General features: G+C 38.6%; 1 protein-coding gene across 2 annotated transcripts in view; it reads left to right on the top strand.

The window, feature by feature from the left end:
- The first annotated feature begins 3,522 nt into the window (after nt 1-3,522).
- FAT3 (FAT atypical cadherin 3) overlaps nt 3,523-21,360 on the top strand; it is a 489,892-nt gene continuing 472,054 nt past the window's right edge. For both annotated transcript variants that reach the window (XM_045557142.1, XM_045557141.1), the window contains exon 1: nt 3,523-6,814. In XM_045557142.1, coding sequence (XP_045413098.1) covers nt 3,523-6,814 — 3,292 coding nt within the window. The remainder of the gene's footprint in view (nt 6,815-21,360) is intronic.

Below are 21,360 nucleotides of genomic sequence, written 5' to 3'. Positions count from 1 at the left end.
ATTTAAGGTCATTGATTCTGGTTTATAAGAAAAAAAAATCCCAGTGCCTGTGTACCTCGCTGAAAGAAAATATCAGTATGCAAAAGTACCAATTTTTGAATAGTTAAATTGAATGATATGTTTTCATATTATGACAGCAGTCTCTGCCTGGAAGGATTCACAGAAGGATTTGCAAGATAACTGTCCCCCTAGGGCACTTAAATGTTTACTTATAAACAGTTAACTACTTAGAGGAGGGAGTAGCACCAGGGAGAGTGGAGTGATAAGGTGTCAGAAAAAGAAGATCACTCCAGAATGATGATAAACCACAGCTCTAAAATTGTTGTGTAACTCAATGAAAACTATGATAATTCAGCTGACACTTAGCTCTGAACCCAGGAGCCCTGAGAGCTGGTGTTGGGGGAATCTCTTCATCTCTGTGGGCCTCAGTTTCCTCATCTGTAAACCCAGGAGATTGGGCTGGCTGATCTTTAAGGCTCCTTTGAACTTTTACAATTTCTTGATTCTGTTTCCTGAAGTAAGATGTTCTTATTTTGGGGGATTTGGAAACCAAGCATATTAAATTCTCCTGGGCCTCTGGTGATGTCTGTATCTTAATGTTCTGTATAACAAACTGGTGGTGTTTGCTTCCCGTGTGGTAGGTGCCTCACTGGATGCTGGGAATAGAACAATGCACAAATGCAGTTCCCCCATCAGGTTTTCTTCAGTGGAGGTTCAGGTGTGGGGGCTGGCGGGGGAGAGAGTGGGACAGACTAAGAAAAGTTCAGGTGAACTGAATTTATCATTGGGGAGGCTTTCCTCTCTAATGACTAGGGAGTCCAAACTCCTTGGGCAAAGTGTCAGCAGAACTGCTGTTAGATGCAGTCTTTGCAGTATGGGATAGTGTGTGGGAATTGAGGCAGAAACTGAGTGTGTATCTCCCTGGAGCATTCTGGGAGTGACCCTAGCTTTTCACTAGAGCAGAACATGGCCTTTGCATTCCCTTCTGAGAGCCTTGTCTTACTCTACCACGCTCACATATTCACAGTGAACCTAAAAATTCCTCCACTGCTTTGGAGCCTTTTCAGATGATGAAACAAGAATCTGTTGAGGCATACAGAGTAGTATTAAAGCTTCTGCTAGTGCACATCCGTGATCGCTACAGAGGGGTCTGTCACTCCCTTGTTTCACCTGACTGTGTTCCACAAAGTAGCTAACTCCAGGTGCACTGGTCCTGTGGATTCTCTGCCCTGCTAGGAAGGATATTCCAATGTACTGCATCCAAAAAAAACTGAACTAGGAACCTGCTGAGCAGGGTCACCAGCTGCCATCTGACTTGGTCCCTGCCCTGGTTACCTGAGCTGGTGCCCACAGTACTGTTTCACATACTTTTTAATAGCTCCTGAATCATTTCCAAAGGACAGACAGAAGAATTGCATGTGAAATTAACTTCTTTTATAGAAAGTTATCCCCTCCTCCTGCTTTTCATTTTTGCTGTTTTGTCTATGAAATCCCTATAGTAAACTTGACTTTTTCTGCCCGTTACTCAGTGTTTTCTGGCTACTTCAGCAGATGATAGCAGCAAGACATATTTTATCCCCAGTGGAACCAAGCATATGCATGCTCAGGGTTTCACTTTGAGAGTCTCTTGTAAGGCAGAGCTGGAAAAAGATGGAAAAGCCTTGTGGGGTGTGGAGAGAGCCTGAGTTCTAAATCCAAACTCTGCTACTAGGAAAATGAGGTGTGATGTTCTCATTTACAAAAAGGCTATAATAATATATGCCTTGCAATCTTGGATATGAAGAGGTTTTATAAACTATAAAAAAATATAATATTTTAAGATGTTATACTTGTGTAGGGGATTTTTTTTTTTTTCAGCTTGCAGCCAACAATTGGAACTAGTTTAAAACCAGAAAGCGAATAACCAAGAAGAGATGCTGGGTGGCTTTTATGCTTCTTTATCAATGATACATAGTTGATTAGTTCAGTAGAAGCAAATTATGTTATGTGTTTCTATGAGACTTAATTATTTCATTCTTGCTTACAAATAATTTAGAGAGAAAGATGGTATGGTAGGAAAAAGCATGGATTTTAGAGCAAGAAAGATTGGGGTCTGAGATTCTGCTTTTCTGCTTACCAACTGGGGGACATTGCTTGGTCCAGTGTCCCGACCAAATAGGTTAACTTCTCTGACCTCCAATTTTCTAATATGTAGTTGGGTAAAATAGTATCTATTATTTAGGATTGTTGTGAAGATTAAATATAACGAAGTGGAAAAATAACTGACACTTAGTGCCTAAGTCACTGGGTACCTGCTAAATAATTAATTTCCCACCCCCTCTCATCTCCACATTCCCTGTAAAGGAGGGAGAGAAGGAGAATGTCAAGGGCTTGTAGAATATGGCTTGGTGGAAGAACTCATATTTGGGGGTTCTAAAAATGTGAGCCGTCAGAGTGTAGATAGATTTAACTGTCCCTTGTTAAAACCCTCCTTTCCCCCTGAGCTCTATTTTAAAGACTTGACTGATTTTACTAGTTAAAATAGGAAAATATTTTTATCTTTTATCTTTTAATCTACATAGTGATAAAATTGTGGAAATTGTCAATAGTTATTGATGGAAATAATTGGGAGTACTTTGTTTAATTTCTTACCCACTGATGGGTATCGCTTAGGTCATGCAACTCCTCAAAGGTTGGCCTCTCTGCTTGTTACATGATGTTTTCTCATGGGACTGGATTATGCATAAATCTTGATCAGTTTTAAAGTAAACACAATAAAAGATGGTTATAGCTTGAAGCATTTATTTAAAATATTATAATTATAATAGTATTTCACCATGATGAGCAATGTTCATTGAAGAAAATTAGAAAATGCAAAGATGGGCCCAAATCCTACAACAGTTAATCCTTTTAAAGTATGAAGATGCAGTTGTACATGTAGATGTTTAAATAATAGAATCATGGCACATGCACTGTCTGATCTTTTCTGCTTATCATTGCATCTTACTACATCTGCAAGTACTCATCTTTATCACTATCTTTGTAATGACTGCATAGTATTTTATTGTACCATGAGATTATTTGATTCTCTATTGGTAAACATTTGACATCTTTTCAATTTTTTTTTCCTAGAACTGTGCTGTAAAGAAAACTTGTGTAAATATTTCCATAGGATAATTACTTAGAACACAATTCTAAGTCAAAGGTAAATTCACTTAAGGCCTCCAGTACATATTTCTAAATTGACCATCAGAATGAAAGAAATTTTATACTTATGAACAATCCTATCATCAGTGTAAAAGTACTACTGAAGAAAAATGAAAATAAGGTTAAATGCTAGTGATTTTGGATTCCTTATTATGTAGTAGTGGTGAAGCTTCTAATTTTTTCTTGTGTTGGTGTTTTCGTAAAAAGATTTTTATAGTACAGTTTTTAAAAAGCACTATTTCATAATAGCTATTTCCTACTCTTGTGCTCTTCTAGGATGGTTAATTCATCTTTTCTCTCTCTCTTTTTCCCCCTCCAGGATGGAAGTATGATGTGATGGATAGAATTATGGGATACTGTGTGGGTACACGGCCTCCTCCTTCTTGCCTCCTCCTCCTCCTCCTCAAGCTTTTGGCTACTGTCTCCCAGGGGCTGCCAGGGACTGGACCCCTGGGCTTCCACTTCACACATTCCATTTATAATGCTACAGTGTATGAGAACTCCGCAGCAAGGACCTACGTCAACAGCCAGAGTAGAATGGGCATCACTTTAATAGATCTGTCCTGGGATATCAAATACAGAATCGTATCAGGAGATGAAGAAGGGTTTTTCAAAGCAGAGGAAGTCATCATTGCAGATTTCTGTTTTCTCAGAATAAGAACTAAAGGTGGCAATTCGGCCATATTGAATAGGGAAATCCAAGACAATTATTTATTGATTGTAAAAGGTTCTGTCAGAGGAGAAGATTTGGAAGCATGGACCAAAGTGAGTATACAGGTTTTAGATATGAATGATCTGAGACCTCTGTTTTCCCCCACAACATACTCAGTTACAATAGCAGAAAGCACACCTCTAAGGACTAGCGTTGCCCAGGTGACAGCAACAGATGCAGATATTGGTTCCAATGGAGAATTCTACTACTACTTTAAAAACAAAGTTGATCTCTTTTCAGTTCATCCGACAAGTGGTGTCATCTCTTTAAGTGGACGATTAAATTACGATGAAAAGAATAGGTATGATCTGGAAATTTTGGCTGTGGACCGGGGAATGAAACTTTATGGAAACAACGGAGTGAGCAGTACTGCAAAGCTTTATGTTCACATTGAACGTGTAAATGAACATGCCCCAACGATCCATGTAGTCACTCATGTTCCCTTCTCATTGGACAAAGAGCCGACATATGCAGTGGTGACAGTCGATGACTTAGATGAGGGGGCTAACGGAGAGATTGAATCTGTTTCCATTGTGGCTGGGGATCCTTTAGATCAATTCTTCCTGGCCAAGGAAGGAAAGTGGCTGAACGAGTACAAGATTAAGGAGAGAAAGCAGGTTGACTGGGAGAGCTTTTCCTATGGCTACAACCTCACTCTTCAAGCAAAAGACAAGGGGTCTCCTCAAAAGTTTTCAGCATTAAAGACGGTTCACATTGCCAACCCCAAAAGAGACACTGTCCCAGTTAGATTCGAAAAAGAAGTGTATGATGTGAGTGTAAGTGAGTTTTCCCCTCCTGGTGTTGTGGTTGCTATCATAAAATTAAGTCCTGAACCGCTTGATGTGGAATACAAATTATCTCCTGGTGAGGATGCAGAATATTTTAAAATTAATCCTCGGTCGGGTCTGATTGTTACAGCACAGCCACTGAATACTGTTAAGAAGGAGGTTTATAAACTGGAGGTGACAAACAAGGAGGGAGATTTAAAAGCACAAGTCACCATCGGCATAGAGGATGCCAACGACCACACTCCAGAATTTCAGCAGCTGCTGTACGATGCTTATGTAAATGAAAGTGTTCCGGTGGGAACAAGCGTTCTGACAGTCTCGGCTTTCGATAAGGATAAAGGAGAGAACGGGTACATCACTTATAGTATTGCTAGCCTGAATTTGTTACCATTTGCCATTAACCAGTTTACGGGTGTTATTAGCACAACAGAAGAATTGGATTTTGAGTCTTCTCCAGAAACTTACAGATTCATCGTGAGGGCCTCTGACTGGGGTTCACCATACCGCCATGAGAGTGAAGTAAATGTGACTATTCGAATAGGGAATGTCAATGACAACAGCCCTCTCTTTGAAAAAGTGGCTTGCCAGGGAGTTATTTCGTATGACTTTCCAGTCGGTGGTCACATCACAGCTGTCTCAGCGATCGATATTGATGAACTTGAACTTGTAAAGTACAAAATCATTTCTGGAAATGAACTTGGCTTCTTTTATTTAAACCCAGACTCTGGTGTTTTACAGCTTAAAAAGTCACTGTTGAATTCTGGAGTTAAAAATGGTAATTTTGCCCTCAGAATTACAGCAACCGATGGAGAGAATCTTGCAGACCCCATGTCGATTAACATTTCAGTCCTGCATGGGAAGGTGTCTTCAAAGAGCTTCAGTTGCAGAGAAACTCGTGTGGCTCAAAAGCTGGCAGAGAAACTGCTCATTAAGGCAAAGGCAAATGGGAAACTGAATCTGGAAGATGGATTTCTTGACTTTTATTCAATTAACAGGCAGGGACCACATTTTGACAAGTCTTTTCCTTCCGATGTGGCTGTGAAGGAGGACCTACCGGTCGGTGCTAACATCCTGAAGATTAAAGCCTATGATGCCGACTCTGGCTTCAATGGAAAGGTGCTATTTACAATAGCTGATGGAAATACAGATAGTTGCTTTAATATCGATATGGAGACTGGGCAGCTGAAGGTCCTTATGCCCATGGATCGAGAGCACACAGATCTCTATCTCCTTAATATCACCATCTATGACTTAGGTAATCCACAGAAATCTTCATGGAGGCTGCTGACCATCAATGTGGAGGATGCTAATGACAATAGCCCAGTGTTTCTTCAAGACAGTTACTCGGTTAACATTCTTGAAAGTTCAAGTATTGGTACTGAGATTATTCAAGTGGAAGCCAGAGACAAAGACTTGGGTTCTAATGGTGAAGTAACTTACTCGGTCTTGACAGATACCCGGCAGTTTGCTATCAATAGCTCAACTGGAATCATTTATGTAGCTGACCAATTGGACAGGGAATCAAAAGCAAACTACTCTTTGAAAATAGAAGCCAGGGACAAGGCAGAAAGTGGTCAGCAGCTGTTCTCAGTTGTCACTCTTAAGGTGTTTTTGGATGATGTCAATGACTGCTCCCCTGCTTTCATTCCCAGTAGCTATAGTGTGAAGGTCCTTGAAGATCTCCCCATTGGCACTGTCATCGCTTGGCTGGAGACCCATGATCCAGATCTTGGATTGGGGGGTCAAGTGCGCTACTCTTTGGTCAATGACTATAACGGGAGATTTGAAATAGATAAAGCAAGTGGTGCCATCCGCTTGAGCAAAGAGCTCGACTATGAAAAGCAGCAGTTCTATAACCTCACGGTTCGGGCCAAAGACAAAGGGCGGCCTGTCTCTCTGTCATCTGTTTCCTTTGTTGAGGTGGAAGTGGTGGATGTCAATGAAAACCTCCACACCCCTTATTTCCCAGACTTTGCTGTTGTTGGATCTGTAAAAGAAAACTCACGCATTGGAACAAGTGTGCTACAGGTGACTGCCCGAGATGAAGACTCCGGGAGGGATGGAGAGGTCCAGTACTCCATCAGGGATGGAAGTGGTCTTGGAAGGTTCAGTATAGATGACGAGAGTGGTAAGTTTAATATTTTGTGCCAGAATTGTTGTTTCACCTCTCTTAGATCATTGACATTGGAAAAGTAAAGGGCCTGTCAGGGCACTAAAATAGAATTGCAAATGAGGTTGCATTTGGTGCAGAGATGATGCAAGTAAAAGCTTTTTCTTACAATGTGTTGGTTTGTAAGAAGATCTGTTTATGTAATAATAGGCATGGTTTCCAGTGGGAGTCCCTGTTTTGTTTTTTCTTGCTCAGCACTAGTGGTACCAGGTCATCTTTTGATAAGCGTAAGTAATTGTCACTTTTGTTGATTGTACTTCTGACCCTCACTAAATGAAGGGCCCTGATTAAGTAAATTACATTTGAATTGGCTTTAAATTGGAAGTGTGAAATGGATTTTCAAATGGATCTTGTGTAGAAATCTTTCCCTTTGCAGTAAGGCTTTACCGAAGTGACAGTGCGTGAGTTGCTTGGTCTTACATGTTTCATGGGTACATCTGGGCTCTTGAGTGATGGGTGTTTGCTCTGTGTATGCTCCATTAATATAAGGTGTGCTTCTACAACTGTTTTCATAATAGAATAGAGGGGGCTTGCTATGAATTTTATTTATAAAATATTGTTTTTAATATTTTATTTGTAAGAATTGATTTTTTAATAGAACATTTTTAAATAAAGGGCAAAGTCGTCCCAATATTTTCATTGCCCTGACCTACTTTTTTATTCTCCGTCATAGATAACAGACATGGATTTTTTTCAATACTTGTTATTGTCATCACTTGTCTTTAAATGTACATGTGTCTAGACACACACATAACTGTTTATTAGCACTGTGCTTTTTTTTCTAGTCTTTACATTGTGGACATCTCAGGAGAGGGGCTGGGTTTTTCCTATTCTTGTGTCAGTGGTAATAGTAGCACTTTAAAGTTTTCAGGGCCCATTTCTATACATTAAGTAATTTTCTGCAGCACTCATAGAGTGCTTTGCTCCTTGTCTTAGTCAACTCAGGCTGCTATAACAAAATACCATAGACTGGGTTGCTTAAACAATGACATTTATTTCTCATAGTTCTGGAGGCTGGAAGGCCAGCATGGTTAAGGTTAGGACCTTCATCTAGCTAGCAGACTGCTAACTTTTTGCTGTGTCCTCACCTGGTAGACAGAGGGGGCTTTGGTCTCTTTCTCTTCTTATAAGGGTACTAATCCCATCATTAAGGCTCTATCCTCAGGATCTCATCTCAACCTAATCACTTCCCAAAGGCACCACCTCCAGATATCATCACACTGGGGATGAGGGCTTCAGCATATGCATTTGGGGCGAGGGACACAAACATTCAGTTCATAACAGTCTTGGTGATGATGATGATGGCTAGACCATGCAGTGGGAAGGTGTCATTATAGACATAGTAACTGTATGTCCATAATACAGGTGTCCCCAAAATCATCATACATAGGGAAAATGGGAAATTGTAGGTAAATATCTCTTTATTTACAAAATATTCATTACAAAATTTTTCCTTTGTAAAAATTTTGTAAAAGTTCTTTCTCATACAAAGGAAACATTTTGTAATGAATTATTTTGTAAATAAAGGTACATTTACCTACAATTTCCCATCTTCCCTATGAATGGCAATTTTTTGGACACCCTATACTAGAAAAAAGGATTTGAGAAACTGTATTAAATATTGGATAGGAAAAAAACTGTACCATCGCAAATTTAAACTGTAATTTTTATATACATAGGTTCTATTTATGGCCAGCATAAATTGTAAAATTGATGTCCACAGCCATAATGAAGGAAAAAGTAAATGTCAGGAAAATTCAGTCCTGATTTAGCCACATACTGTATTTTATTATATATACCTTGTAATTTGCTTGGAATATATTTTTACCTTTGAAGTACAAAATGAGAAAGAAAGGGAATTAACCTTTACCGAGTGCCTACTCCATGCTGATACTTTACTACTAATAATAATGACTTCATTGAGTACTTAAACAATGTGCAAGACACTGTACAAAGGATTTTATAGCTGGGTCATCTTATTTAATTCTTCCAATGGTCCCATGAGTTGGGACTAATAATTATCATTAACTAATGAATTGAGGTTCAGAGAAGACATACAACTTGGAGCCTAGTTTCAGACTTAACTCTACATAACTGCAGTGAACTATGCTCTCTCCCTTCTAAAGACAAGTGTGGGATTCCTTGCATGTTCCCAAGTACACTTATATTTGGTGTTGATCTAAAATCTGCAAGGCAATAAAGTGTTGAAGAGTTTTCAAAGTCCTTACAACCCTGGGTTCATTGACTGATGGCACTGACCATTGATTACCCGTCCTGTTTTCTTTATAGGCCCATTGTTTGTGTGGCTCTCCAGGGATTGAGCTTAGCTTTGCAACTGGGGTAGATGTGGGTGGGTAGGTCAATAGGAAAATGTTGAGCTGAATCATTCACCGCTGCTATCTAGATGACTAATCAAGCCACACTGAATTGTCTTTATCAGGAAGTTGCATCTTGGTCTTGCTTGATGGAGTCAAGAGCAGGAGCAATTTGGTAAAAGTGGCCTATATTTTTCGCATAGGTGCTGTGTTTTATTTTTTTATCTTGAGTGTTATTTTAGAAAATATGTATATAGTTTTATCTGATGATAAAGCCACTCATAATTCTTGACTCCAAGAGTTTGATATTCTTTGTCTCTGTCAAAGAAAAAACTCACTGTTCTGTATTTGTTCTGTTATATTCTGGGTTATATAAAAAAAATTGTCATTGAAAATAATGCTACTTATATTTTGACATGCTCTGTGACTTAAAAAACTCTTTACTATGGACATTAACTCTTTTGGGTTAAAGAGCTAAGTGAGTCGTGTAAAATCACATACCCATTAGGGGATATAAGCCGGATCTAGAAGCCACATCTCCTGAGTCCTGCCCTTTACATTTATTGCATATGTTTCTGATTTATTTTCTCAAGAGTGTTTTTTAAACTTTAAAACTATAGTAACAATTTCCTTCCCCCCTTATAATTCCATTCTGTTCCCTTCTCTTAGAAAATAAAAGTGGGTTTTTCTCTACATTATAAGAAAAAAGGTTTGGGATTATTGTTGGGTTTTTTTTAATGATGATTAGAGTGTCCATATAATAATAACCTTAACTATCTTTCTTCCTCCCCTCTCACCACTTGTGGATCTTAGCATCCAAACCCAAGAAACTGATGAGAAATGATTGCCTGGACTTGTGCACGGGGATGGTAGGGTTGAGGAGAAGTTTGATAATTTTATGTCCAACAAGAGAAGTCATCACTATGGTGCTGTTGGATTTACACTACTGTTGAATGATCCATCAGCTCTTTGCCTCCAAGTGCTAAAAAGATCATACTCTGAGCTGGTGGCAGAATGAATAGCTCTTTAGCCCTGTAGCAGTTTCCTGAGTCTCAGGTCCAGACTCTGTTGTCTTCATTTGACCTGTGGACATTGAATGGCCTAAACTTGTTTGGATTTTTGTCTTTTAAAACCTTTAAGTCAGCTCCCAAAGGTTCCTCGTGGCTTGCGTTGGTTAGTGGGTCTCAAACTTAGAGTGTATATCAATCACCTGGAGAGGTTAACAATAAAGATTGCCAGGCTAGATTCCCAAAGATTCTGATTCAGTAGGTCTAGGGTCGGAGCTCAGGAATTTTCATTTAAGCACTTCAAGCATTCCTTCTGTGTGTCTTTTGGAATCACTATTCTAAATCACTTGAGCTCCTAAGAGAATAGCTGCCAGATTATATCTTTTCCATAGAGTGTTTTCCTTATTCTTTTGAAAGGCAGAAACTTGAGCTCACGTCTTAGATAAATTTCTTTTCTAGTCAAATTTTACAATCCAAATAAATCTTTTGTTATTCATTAGTGGCAATATTTTCCTGAATGCCTTCCCAATAGATCAAAAATCTATTTCTGTGCTTCAGTAATTGTAGTGTTTATGTTTTGTGAAAGTGTGTATGCTGGGATTAGTTGATGCATTTAGTAGTTTTATGTTTTTGACTTTTTTGGAGCTCAGTGAACAAAACCATACCTTTGAAATTCTTTTACCATGCACAGGCATTTAATAAATGTTTAATAATGTTCACAGTAAATAGATTAACTGGGGCCTCCCCAACTACGGTAGATTTGATCACAATTTAAATCACAAGTCTGGAAGATGCAATGTAATCATTTTTCCCTTCACAAAGAATGCATTTTTATTCTTTGACACAACAGGGATTCATATTCTTGACTAGTCGGAGGTTTTAAATGGTTTTAGAAAGAGCACAGTGTATGTTTTAAAGTGTGATTTTTCTATCAGGTTCTTTTGTAAGATATAAACTTCAGTTATTTCACCATTTTATTTACCTGAGGTTAATTAAAGAAATATTTAATTGAGATGAACAATTTATAGTTCAGCACTTTAATCATGGATAATTGGGAAGCTATTTTGCCATCCATTATTATTAATTGTGTTATTTCTTCCATTTATGAAGTATCTGTTAGTGTCAGGCACTGTACAAGGTACTTTTTAGGTACTGTTTCTGACTGTCATAGTAGTCCAACAAGGTAGGGCTTACTGAGGCTCTCCCAGTCAGGATCACCCATCTGGTAGTTGTCAGAGCTGAGATTTGAACTCCAGTGCAATGGACTCCAAGTCCCATGTTTTCCACTCCAGTGTGCCATTGTAATTTTCTTACACATCCGTCAGATTTTTCTGCATTATTGCTACATAACAAACAATCACAAAATTTTAGTGGCTTAGGGAAATCTTTTTTTCTCGCCCTGGAATCTGAGGGCACAGCTGAAACAACACTGTGGCACACTGGATTGATTTCTGATCTGGTTGACATGTATTCCCATTCCAGAATTCAGGCTGAAGGAACATGCACTATCTGAGATGTGGTGCTCTCAAAATAGAGGGCAGGAGTGCAAGATGGCTGGTGGAAATGTGCAGTGCCCCGTAAAACCTCTGCTCAAAACTGGCCCACGTTCCGTTGGTTAGAGCTGGTCATGGGGCCAAGCTCAACATTGATCAGAGCAAAAAAGAGTACTCTTTGTGTTACCTTCTGAATGTTGGTGTCCCTCCCAAATTCACAGGTTAGAAACTAATGACAAATGTTAATGTTAACAGGTAGGGCCTTTGGGAAATGATTAAATCATGAGGACTTCACCCTCATAACGGGATTAGCATCCCTATAAAAGAGACTTGAGTGAGTTCCCTTGCCCTTTTGCCATATGAGGACACATAGCAGCTGCCACATTCTATGAGGAAAAGGCCCTCACCAGACACTGCTGGTACCTTGATATTGGGCTTCCCAGCATCCAGAACTGTGAGCAATAAATTTGTTTTTTATGAAGTACTCAATATAAGGTATTTTGTTACAGCAGCTGAGACTGACTAAGGCACTGCTCCAGCAGGGGATGGTAGAAGAATGAATAATTGCTGAATAATAGTACAACCGGATGTAGCATATGACGACTCTCACTATTGTCTGTATTATCTATTAAGAACATTAATTGAGCATTACCTACGTACAAGTCACTGGGCCAGGCACTAATGACACAAAAATGCACAGATGTAAGACATGGGCTTTCCACAGTAGGCAGTTTTCTAGTCTGTCTGAGAGGTCAGAATGCAGCTGCCAGTGATGATGCTGGTGGCAGTAGCAGCGCTGGCTAACATTCATTGAGCACCATTTGTTTATGTACCAAGTACTGTGCAAAGTGCTTCAAACAGATGGTCTTATTGAGTCATCCCAGGAGTTAGGGACAATTAGTTTCTTATTTTTACACATCTGATGTTACAAGAGGAAGAACTCACATTCACGGTGCCTATGCATTTACCTTTACCTTTCTTTGTATTGAGACTCTAGCAAGCATTTCTCCATATCTGAGTGTAGAATTCTCTCTTCTTTCCAAATGTTTTGATAGAGTCAGCAGAGGCTTATGAGACCTAATGTCCACTTGATTGAAACAGACACCCAAAAGAGGTGTCTCAGACACATTAATCCCCGTAAAACTATTATATATTGCAAACAGATTACTTCAACAGTCAATAAATATAACTTGATAGTTGTGCTCAGAGCTGTGCTAGCTCTCTCCCATTTGACTGACCAGATTCTTTCTTACTCTTCCTTCTTTTCTAGAAGGCTGACCTCCTTGGCCAGTTGGCAGTTTTGCTCTCTGACCTCTGTTGGTGCTGCCAGTGGAAACTAAGAGGAGGAGGAGAGTTGGGTCAGGGTGTCCATCCTTTGGACCCTTTCCACACTGGGTACTGTGGGCTGGCTGTAACCCTCTGATGGGTGGTGACAGTTCCCTTTTGTTGGTAGCCCTGGAGTCCTGCATCAGTTGTTTGTTTTCCTTCTCCTAAACTCTGCCCACACCCTTGTAAACAGACTGTTTATTAAATGCTCGTCACTTACCCAGTTTGGGTATGCCATCTGGTTTCTGCCAGGACCCTGACTGATAAAATATTTTTCTTATGTAAATATTCCTAAAAAAGATTGATTTGAAATTGAAAAATATTTCAAAGACTGATGTTTTCCAGCAAATTTTATTAACTTCAGTTTCTTTAGTACTGCTCTGATATGTTGGCACCCTTCGTTGGAGCCCTGCAGAAACAATAGAGAGATAATTATCCAATGCTTTTCATTTTTACAAATAAGAAAGTGAAACCAGAGGACCATATCTCCCCATTTAACTTACATTCTCCATATCTTTTCTACCATGAAAGGACAGCTTTTTCTTTGCTAAAGACCCTGTCCTACAAGACATGGGAAAAAGAGGAGTTCAACGGGGATAATAGGGTACCAGAATTTTTCAGGCTCTCAAACCTTGTGATGCCATGCTTTGATCTTCTGTAGTGAGAAAGATTTATTTCAGCTAGTGGCCAAGGAAAGAATAAAGACAAACAACTGAGTAGCTTTTATTTATTTAGTTCAATTGAAGAACTGTTTACTACCTGTCATGCTGAGTCTAATATTCTTTATTGGCAGTCTCTAATCATCAGATAGGCAAGAGCAGGTGAATTAAACCCAAGAAATGAAGGAGCCATATTGTTAGAAAAAATGAAGAGCTTTTTGTCACTGAAGAAGCCATTAGCCCAGCCCAGATATTTAAAGGGGTGATTAATCCCTATAGTAGCATGTCTCTTGCATAATGTAATATAATACAAACTTCCTTTTTCTTATATTCAGAGGCACCAGAAATCATATTTTATCTTATGGATGGTTGTTAATCTTTCCAGCTTCTTTTCCCCAAACTTGCATGGTAACTCCTCTCTGACAAGTTGAGGAGGAAGACAGATGTTATTTGGCGGCTTTGGTGTAATTCATGACAAATCTGGAGTAAATGACATTCCCTGTCCTCATTCTCTTTTTTTAAGATATTTTCATTCCCGCCCATCTAAATCAAAAGAGGCTCCTTGAATTTTGGCCCAGGCTTGCCCTTAAATTCTCCCCTTGGGACCAGAGCAAGCGAAAGAGAGGAATGAAGTTATGATCAAGTGACAGCAGAAACTTTTCTTGGCTCTAGACTTTTTGACCATAATTATTCGAGAGAAAAGTAATGTTTCCCAGTGGAGCCCTGAACACTCTACAACATTCTGATGAACTTAGTAGTTGTCATGTAAGCCAGGTGGGAGAGAAGATTAGAAGCTTCTGGAAAATAATGAACAGCATGTTTTTACTACTCTTTTCAGCAGGTGCCTTCTTCTTGACCTTTTCTTAACTGTGGGCTGAAGGCAATTTAGGTTTTAATAGAGGACTCTTGGTTCAAATCTGTAATTATGTCTGCATTGTATATCTAGCTTGTGCTTCTATTGTCCCTATGTAACTAGTAAATGATAAAAATAATGTCAACCATAAAGAGGTAATCCAAATAGTGTGGCAAGCCAACAACTGGGAAACTTGTGTGGTCTTTCCTCTGTAAGCAGTCTTCTTTTTATATATAATAGTAGATGTTTTCAATGGCTTACTGGTTCTTCAGGTCGGGGTGTCTTTATTTCCCCAGTGCAAAGTGATGTTGTATTGCTTTTATTTCTTCAAGTAAGAAAGAGTTAAGTTTCAGAAGCATAGTAAGCAGAGGTTAGAAAAACTACCAAATGATTGCTTCATGCATTATTGGCCCTCAAGAAGGTAATGGGACAAATTTATTGTCCTCGATGACTTCAGATAGCTTGCATCTCATTTCAGTCCTCTAAAAATGTTTCTTTGCAGGTGTTTTGTATGCATATTGAAGGATACTTTTATTAATCATTACAGTTGGAAGAATTATGGAATTTGATAAATATTTATGGGATGCCACTCCATTTACAATGTTTCATTGAAGAGAAAATGAAACGAAAGTGAAAATGGGCTGTAGTCTGTATTTTTAGCTTGCCAGTTTTTATGAAAGCATGTCTTATTGACAGAATTTACAAAGAGTTGTGTGTAGGATTCAGTTCAATTTATATTAAATTCTGGGCACTGGTATACGAATTATTGAATATAATAGGACTCTCCAAATTTTCCCATTGGACGTTGTAGGATTTAGTGGCTCCCTGGGCCACTCTTTTGATTAAATTCACAATTTTCATTTGCATAACATAGTTAATATTCTAGTTGCTTTTAAACACCCATACACTGGTGGGAAGAATACTGTGTAAAATAACATATTGAATATGAGATGTCTTGAGATAAAAGTGAATAAAAATTTGATGGAATTAAGATCAAAATTTGAGGTGTATACACACACACACACACACACACACACATTAAAAGATATTATGGCAAAAACATAAAGACTTTATAGTTTACCCCCAACGTCTATAAAATAGAGTTTAAGCCATTTTAATTGTGTTTTCTTCCTCAAAAGTATGCCTCTCCTCCCATCCTCTTTCCCTTCTTCCTCTCACCTTCCTCCTCTTCCTTCCCTCATTCCCACATTTATTGTGCACCTATTGTGTTGGTATAAAGCATCACACTTAAGATGTGTAGATGATTAAGTCAAGGACTGGTAGTAGAGACAGGAGAGCATGTAATTGCAAACCACTGTGTGATACACAAGTGACACAACATAAATGAGTGTCTTCTGCTGGCCATTCATCATGTTCATTGTGGCCTTAGTGTCACCCTTTGGCATAGTGGGATGATTTTTACAAATTCCAGTTGGAGATAAGACAGTAGGAGAAATAACTAGAGCATTGATGTGAGTTGATGATGATATATAAGCAAGGCTTAATTGTCAGGGAATTTCTAATGTCAGAAATGAATCCAGGTTTTGTGAGGCTTGAAGCTCATGTTATTTTGGATGGTGATTTGAGAAAAAGAATCAGTGATGACAACAAAATTATTGTATTTGTTTAGAACAAAGAAAGAAATCACAGTAACTTGCAAGTTTAAGAGTCAAAAAATACTGTAGATATCACAAAACTCAGAAAAGCAATATAATATTTTTATTGATTAAATGCCTGACACACCTCTCTAATGCTTTTTTACTGCTACCTTTTTGGTTGCAATTTTGATTTGATTGCCTCTCTTTAGGATAACAATTTTGTAATTGTTGCTATAGAAAATATAGAAAGATTATTTTGTTTTTCTCCAGTGTGGTTGATTGATACTTGTTTTTTCTTATTAAGAGTTTAGAAATGTTTCCCCAGAGTCACAACTTGTTATTTTTAATGCTATGTAAGTTTCAACATTGGTGTCAAATTTGAAAAAACCTTTATCAAGTTTGTGTCTCATATAAACTGTTACAGATATTCTTGCTATTGGTAATACTGCTACAGGTCTGTGCTCCATAAACACAAAAAAATCCAGTAATTTCTATTTCTTTGAATTCAGTCAACAAGAGAAAAACATCGTGGTGCATTTATAATTCGTATGCTTCATGGAGATATTATAATTTCCATTTTGACTCTGTAGGCAAGAACCAAATCTTCCAATTACGAGTTTACACGTGCAATGATTTGGTAATTTCCCACAGACTATCTGCTGGCTCTGTAGGTTCTGACCCTAGTTTCTCCTCCACCACTGCTTTAATGGAGTGCTGGCCACCACAGGTCATGTTCATATGGTGATGTTAAGTTCTATTCCTTTACTTGCATGCTATAATGCTGGGTGTCTCAGTGCAGTGCATGGTAGGAATGTTTTTTGAAGCCATTCCTACACTGGGATGACTGACAACAGTTTGTATGGAATTGATGGTGAATCACACAAATAATCCTACTAAATGCAAACTAAATGTATACTCAACTCAGTTCTCTTTTAGATCCCCAAGGTGCTTGCAGCCACTCTACCTGATATGATGTAAAGTGTAGTGGAGGGGAAGTTGAAGGAGAAAGAAAAAAGAAGTTTTGAATTGTTGTGGTTAAAATATATTACTTTTGCAAAATTTATAAATATGTATGACCATGTGAACCATTGCTAGCTATGTTAGTATGTGAACATTTTTCTGAAAAACGTCTTTAAGGTCATTGAAGGGGAATGACTGAGCTGGGCCAGGTCACAGTCTAGTTCTGATTTTGAGATTGATGCTAATGATAACTAGACCAGGTTTAAGGCTGATGCCACCCTTGTATATTATTGAACCAACAAACAGTGCAAAGGATGTGAGATCAGGTTTGTCTGTGAATGGATATGACTGCCTGGTATCTCTTTGTATCGCAGGGAGGGGTCCTGGAAGTTCTGTAGCAAAGCAGCCCTTGAAGAGTAAGAAATCTGCAAGTTCAAGAAGTACAGAGCTTTGGGCTAAGTGCTTATCCAGAGCAGTTGGTTGATGGGAGAGCTTCATGGTTTCTTGGGGTCCCTCTCTTTTATAAAACCTTTTTGGAAATTCATCCATTAACAATACCTCAGCATCCAAGAAACAAAAAGGGCCTTTTAGAGCTGTGCTGATAACTGTCCCAGGGTTTCACTTAGACTCATTATCTGTATCCTAAAATTATAATATGGGAGTTTCCCCTAAGTCAATAAGGCGATTTACTTAACCGTAATTTGCACATTATTGTTATAATTTACTATAAATAATAATATAATTTATTATTATAATTTGCCTTTCAATAGCACATTTTACAATCAATAATTTTCCATCCCTATAGGCCACTGGTGTAGATAGGATGTTTCTGGACCCTAGATAAAGCACAATGATTATTAAAAATAAACCTTGTCTTGAGGTCAGCTTTGATAGGGAATTCTATACTTGGGATGTGCAAGGATGAGGTGCTGAGGTTGTGAATGGGCCTGTGAAGATGGAAAGTAAGGTTAGTCTTTTTCATGTTGTTGGTCCCCTGTCCTCATAAATATCACACATCTCTCCTGGATCCTGGGTAGAATTAGGTATTTCTTTCTTGTACCTTGAGGATACTTCTAATGGAATATTTGGTTAATAAAGGAATAATGATTAAACTGAATGAGCCTTGAAATGAAAACACAGCAATTAAATATTGGATAACCATTTTATAAAATACATCTCTAGATGCTAAAATTATCAGATGTTGTTCTTCTGTCTGACGGGTACTTTATCCTATATATAGGTATTTAACCTAGAAGGCAAACAATCAGAAATGGAATGAGTGAGAGTACTATTTATGGTCACTAAATCCTTGTATTTCATAACTTGTATAGTGTAGGTACTTAAGAGTAATCATGCTAACTCAAAATTCTATATTCTGCAGGCATACAGGGTGACTCAAAGATGTGTAATAGTACTTTAGCTAATTTGGAACTTCATAATTTGGTAGGATATGCTCAAGACCCAGAATGTAAGCAAAAATGGCTGTTGGGAGCCTTCTAAATATGCTTTACAAAGAATTTGCACTAATATACATGAACTCTTGTGTTTTTACCCAGACCCTATTTACTTTTACTTTGCATACAATTTTAATAAGATCAACTTTCTGATAAATAATTCTGTGGTATTTTAGAAATTGCAAAGCAGAGATATTGCTACAGAGGCATACTTATGACAATGAGAAGTAACCCTGTTAATCAGGCAGCAAGAGAAATAACTAACTCCCACCCCATTGTGTGTTTATTATGTGCCAGGTATTCAATACATATTAACTAACTCACTTTTTACATGTTGGTATGAGGTAAGTCCTCTTAAAAGACACATTTTATGGATGTGGAAACAAAGCTTGCTTTCCAATTTCTTGTCCAGGGTTTCACAGCTTGTGGTGGAGCTGGGATTTGAATGAAGTAGTTCAGCACCAAAGTTTGAGCACTTAATCAGGACCCTTCAGGCAGTCTGGATAAACAGCCCCAAGTGTCTCCTCAAGGGCTTAAGCCCGAAGGGAGCTCATCACTGCATTATTGCACAGTGTAATAGCTGATTGTTGTAATGAAGACTCAGAATCATTGTCACAACCCAGGTTCCCTAGAAAACAGAGCCTAAGGGAAAAGTTACAGTACCTGCCAACGTTTTATTAAGGGTATATGTAATTCCAGGGAAGCAAGAGTGAGGAAACAGGAAAGTCAAACTGATGGAAGGGTGACCCAATATAAATTGGTGTGTTATTAAGTTGGTCGCAGCCTTACGACAACACCCAGCCTGTTTTTCAGTCACCCTGTGTGTCTCCAGGGAGGGCACTGAGAACCACTGTATGTTGGACCATTCAGCCTGGAGTTGGAAGGAAAGCTGAGAAGTTTCTCTGCTGGCTCCTTCCCACTTCTGGCCTCTTAATAGCCAGATCTGCCACGTAGAACATTAAGTCACAAAACTTCTGGGTTTTGTTGGATATGCCTAGGCAACTTATGGGGATGCCAGTACTTTCATGGGTACAGTCTGGTCAGTGTCCATGTATTACAGTCTCTCTTATCAGTGAGAACTTGGAAGGGGCCTCCTTACTCTTGCAGCAACAGGGAGTTCTTGCCAAGGAGCAGGGTGAACGTTGAGGTGTTAATGTGGCTGTGGAGAAGGCTGGGCTGAGCAGATTTTGGTGTACAAATGGAGGCTGGGTAGAGACTTGCAATGCACTTGGGAAAGATTTTTTTATCAAAAAAAAAAAAAAACCAAAAAAACAAAACTAAGCAAAAAAACCAAAAAACCCAAAATAATGATGCCTACCTGGGTGGTACTCAGCTTCACAAAATGACACATTTCCCAAGGGTTCTGGTGTGTCAAGGTTTTATGATCCCTATTTCTCTGGACCCTGGATTGCTTAGAACTACCAGGGGAAAATCCCAGCACTTTGTATTCTTTGATTTATGTGGGCAAAACATCTATTTATTAATACCCCTCCTTTCTTGCAAGCATCCAAAGAGTGCTGTTTTATCAAATGAACATGCATGAATTCATGGGTTGGAAATGGGAAGGGAGGGAGAAGAGGCTGGAGGTGGAGGAGTTTGAGAGTTCCTTTTGCTGGGTGCTGGGCTTATTTTCCCATCTTCCTTCCTAGTCACAATATAATACTCACTATTACTGTGCACCTTCTTTCTCTTCCTCTTCCTCCTCCTCAGTAGTATCGCCACCATCACCCGCATTTACAGACTGGCTATCTGCTACACACTCCGTAAGGTGTTTCATGTCCTTGACTTCATTTGAGCCTCTGGATAAAATTCTGGGGAATTTTAGATTTGTAAACTGATTATTTTAATTTGTAGGAAGGCAAAAGAGATGGGGAGTGAGTTTGGTTGATTGCCACAAATTCTGGTAATCACTCTTTGTAATTTTAAAAAAACAACTATGAACGGTAGGAAGAATATAATTTGAAAGACATAATTGTAAATACAGGTTTGTTAAGCAGAGAGGTATCCTGTTTAAAAGTATTTTCCAGCAAATCAAAAGTCTTGCTATAAATGGACTCTACCTCAGATTTCCGTTAACTCCATCATGTCTGCATCACAAGAGGAAGAACATTTTCACTACTCTACCCCCACTCTTAATTGTTTTCATATATCCCATCTTCCTTCTGGAGTTCCATTATTGTGAATACTGTTTCATAGCAATTGTGCTTTCATGGTGAAATTACTGTCTTTAAGCATATTGGATTAAACAGCTGCTATGTCAAGTACGTTGTCTTGAGTTGCTGGCCATGGAACTTGGTCCCTTGGTTAGAGGATTTCCATTCTAGTTGGGAGGATAAGGCATACATGCAAGAAAAGTGGAAGTATGTTGACCTGTTTAATAAATACACACACACACCCATACCTAAATTATTAATTTTCAAACGATAAGAGTAATTTAATATACTTCCTGATCAAATTATAATCAAATTACATTTTTAAAAAATTGTTTCACAAATTTTTGAAGCCTATTGAGCCCAGTCCTCTGGGTTGACATTTGAGGAAGATGAGACTTACTGAGATGAAGCAACTTTCCTGCGGTCTTGCTGATCAGTAGCAAGAGCTGAGCCTTGAACCCAGGACTTAAAAGCCTGGGTACTACTTTGTTCAAGACTGTCTTGATAATTTAGAAGATGAATTTGATGTCTTAGGTTGTCACTGTAGCTGTATTTATTACTGAGGTGTGGAGTTACTGGCATGGCTGTAAGTAAACATCACCTTTTACTAGAATGCCAATGCTAGAGTTGACGATGTGTGCACTTTATACTTACATTGTAAAGTTTCTGGTGACCATCCTTTATGG

This window comes from Lemur catta, chromosome 7, assembly GCF_020740605.2.
Source record: "Lemur catta isolate mLemCat1 chromosome 7, mLemCat1.pri, whole genome shotgun sequence".
Classification (NCBI taxonomy): Eukaryota; Metazoa; Chordata; class Mammalia; order Primates; family Lemuridae; genus Lemur; species Lemur catta.
Note: the sequence above shows the minus strand (reverse complement) of the source record. Positions and strands in the feature narration are given on the sequence as shown.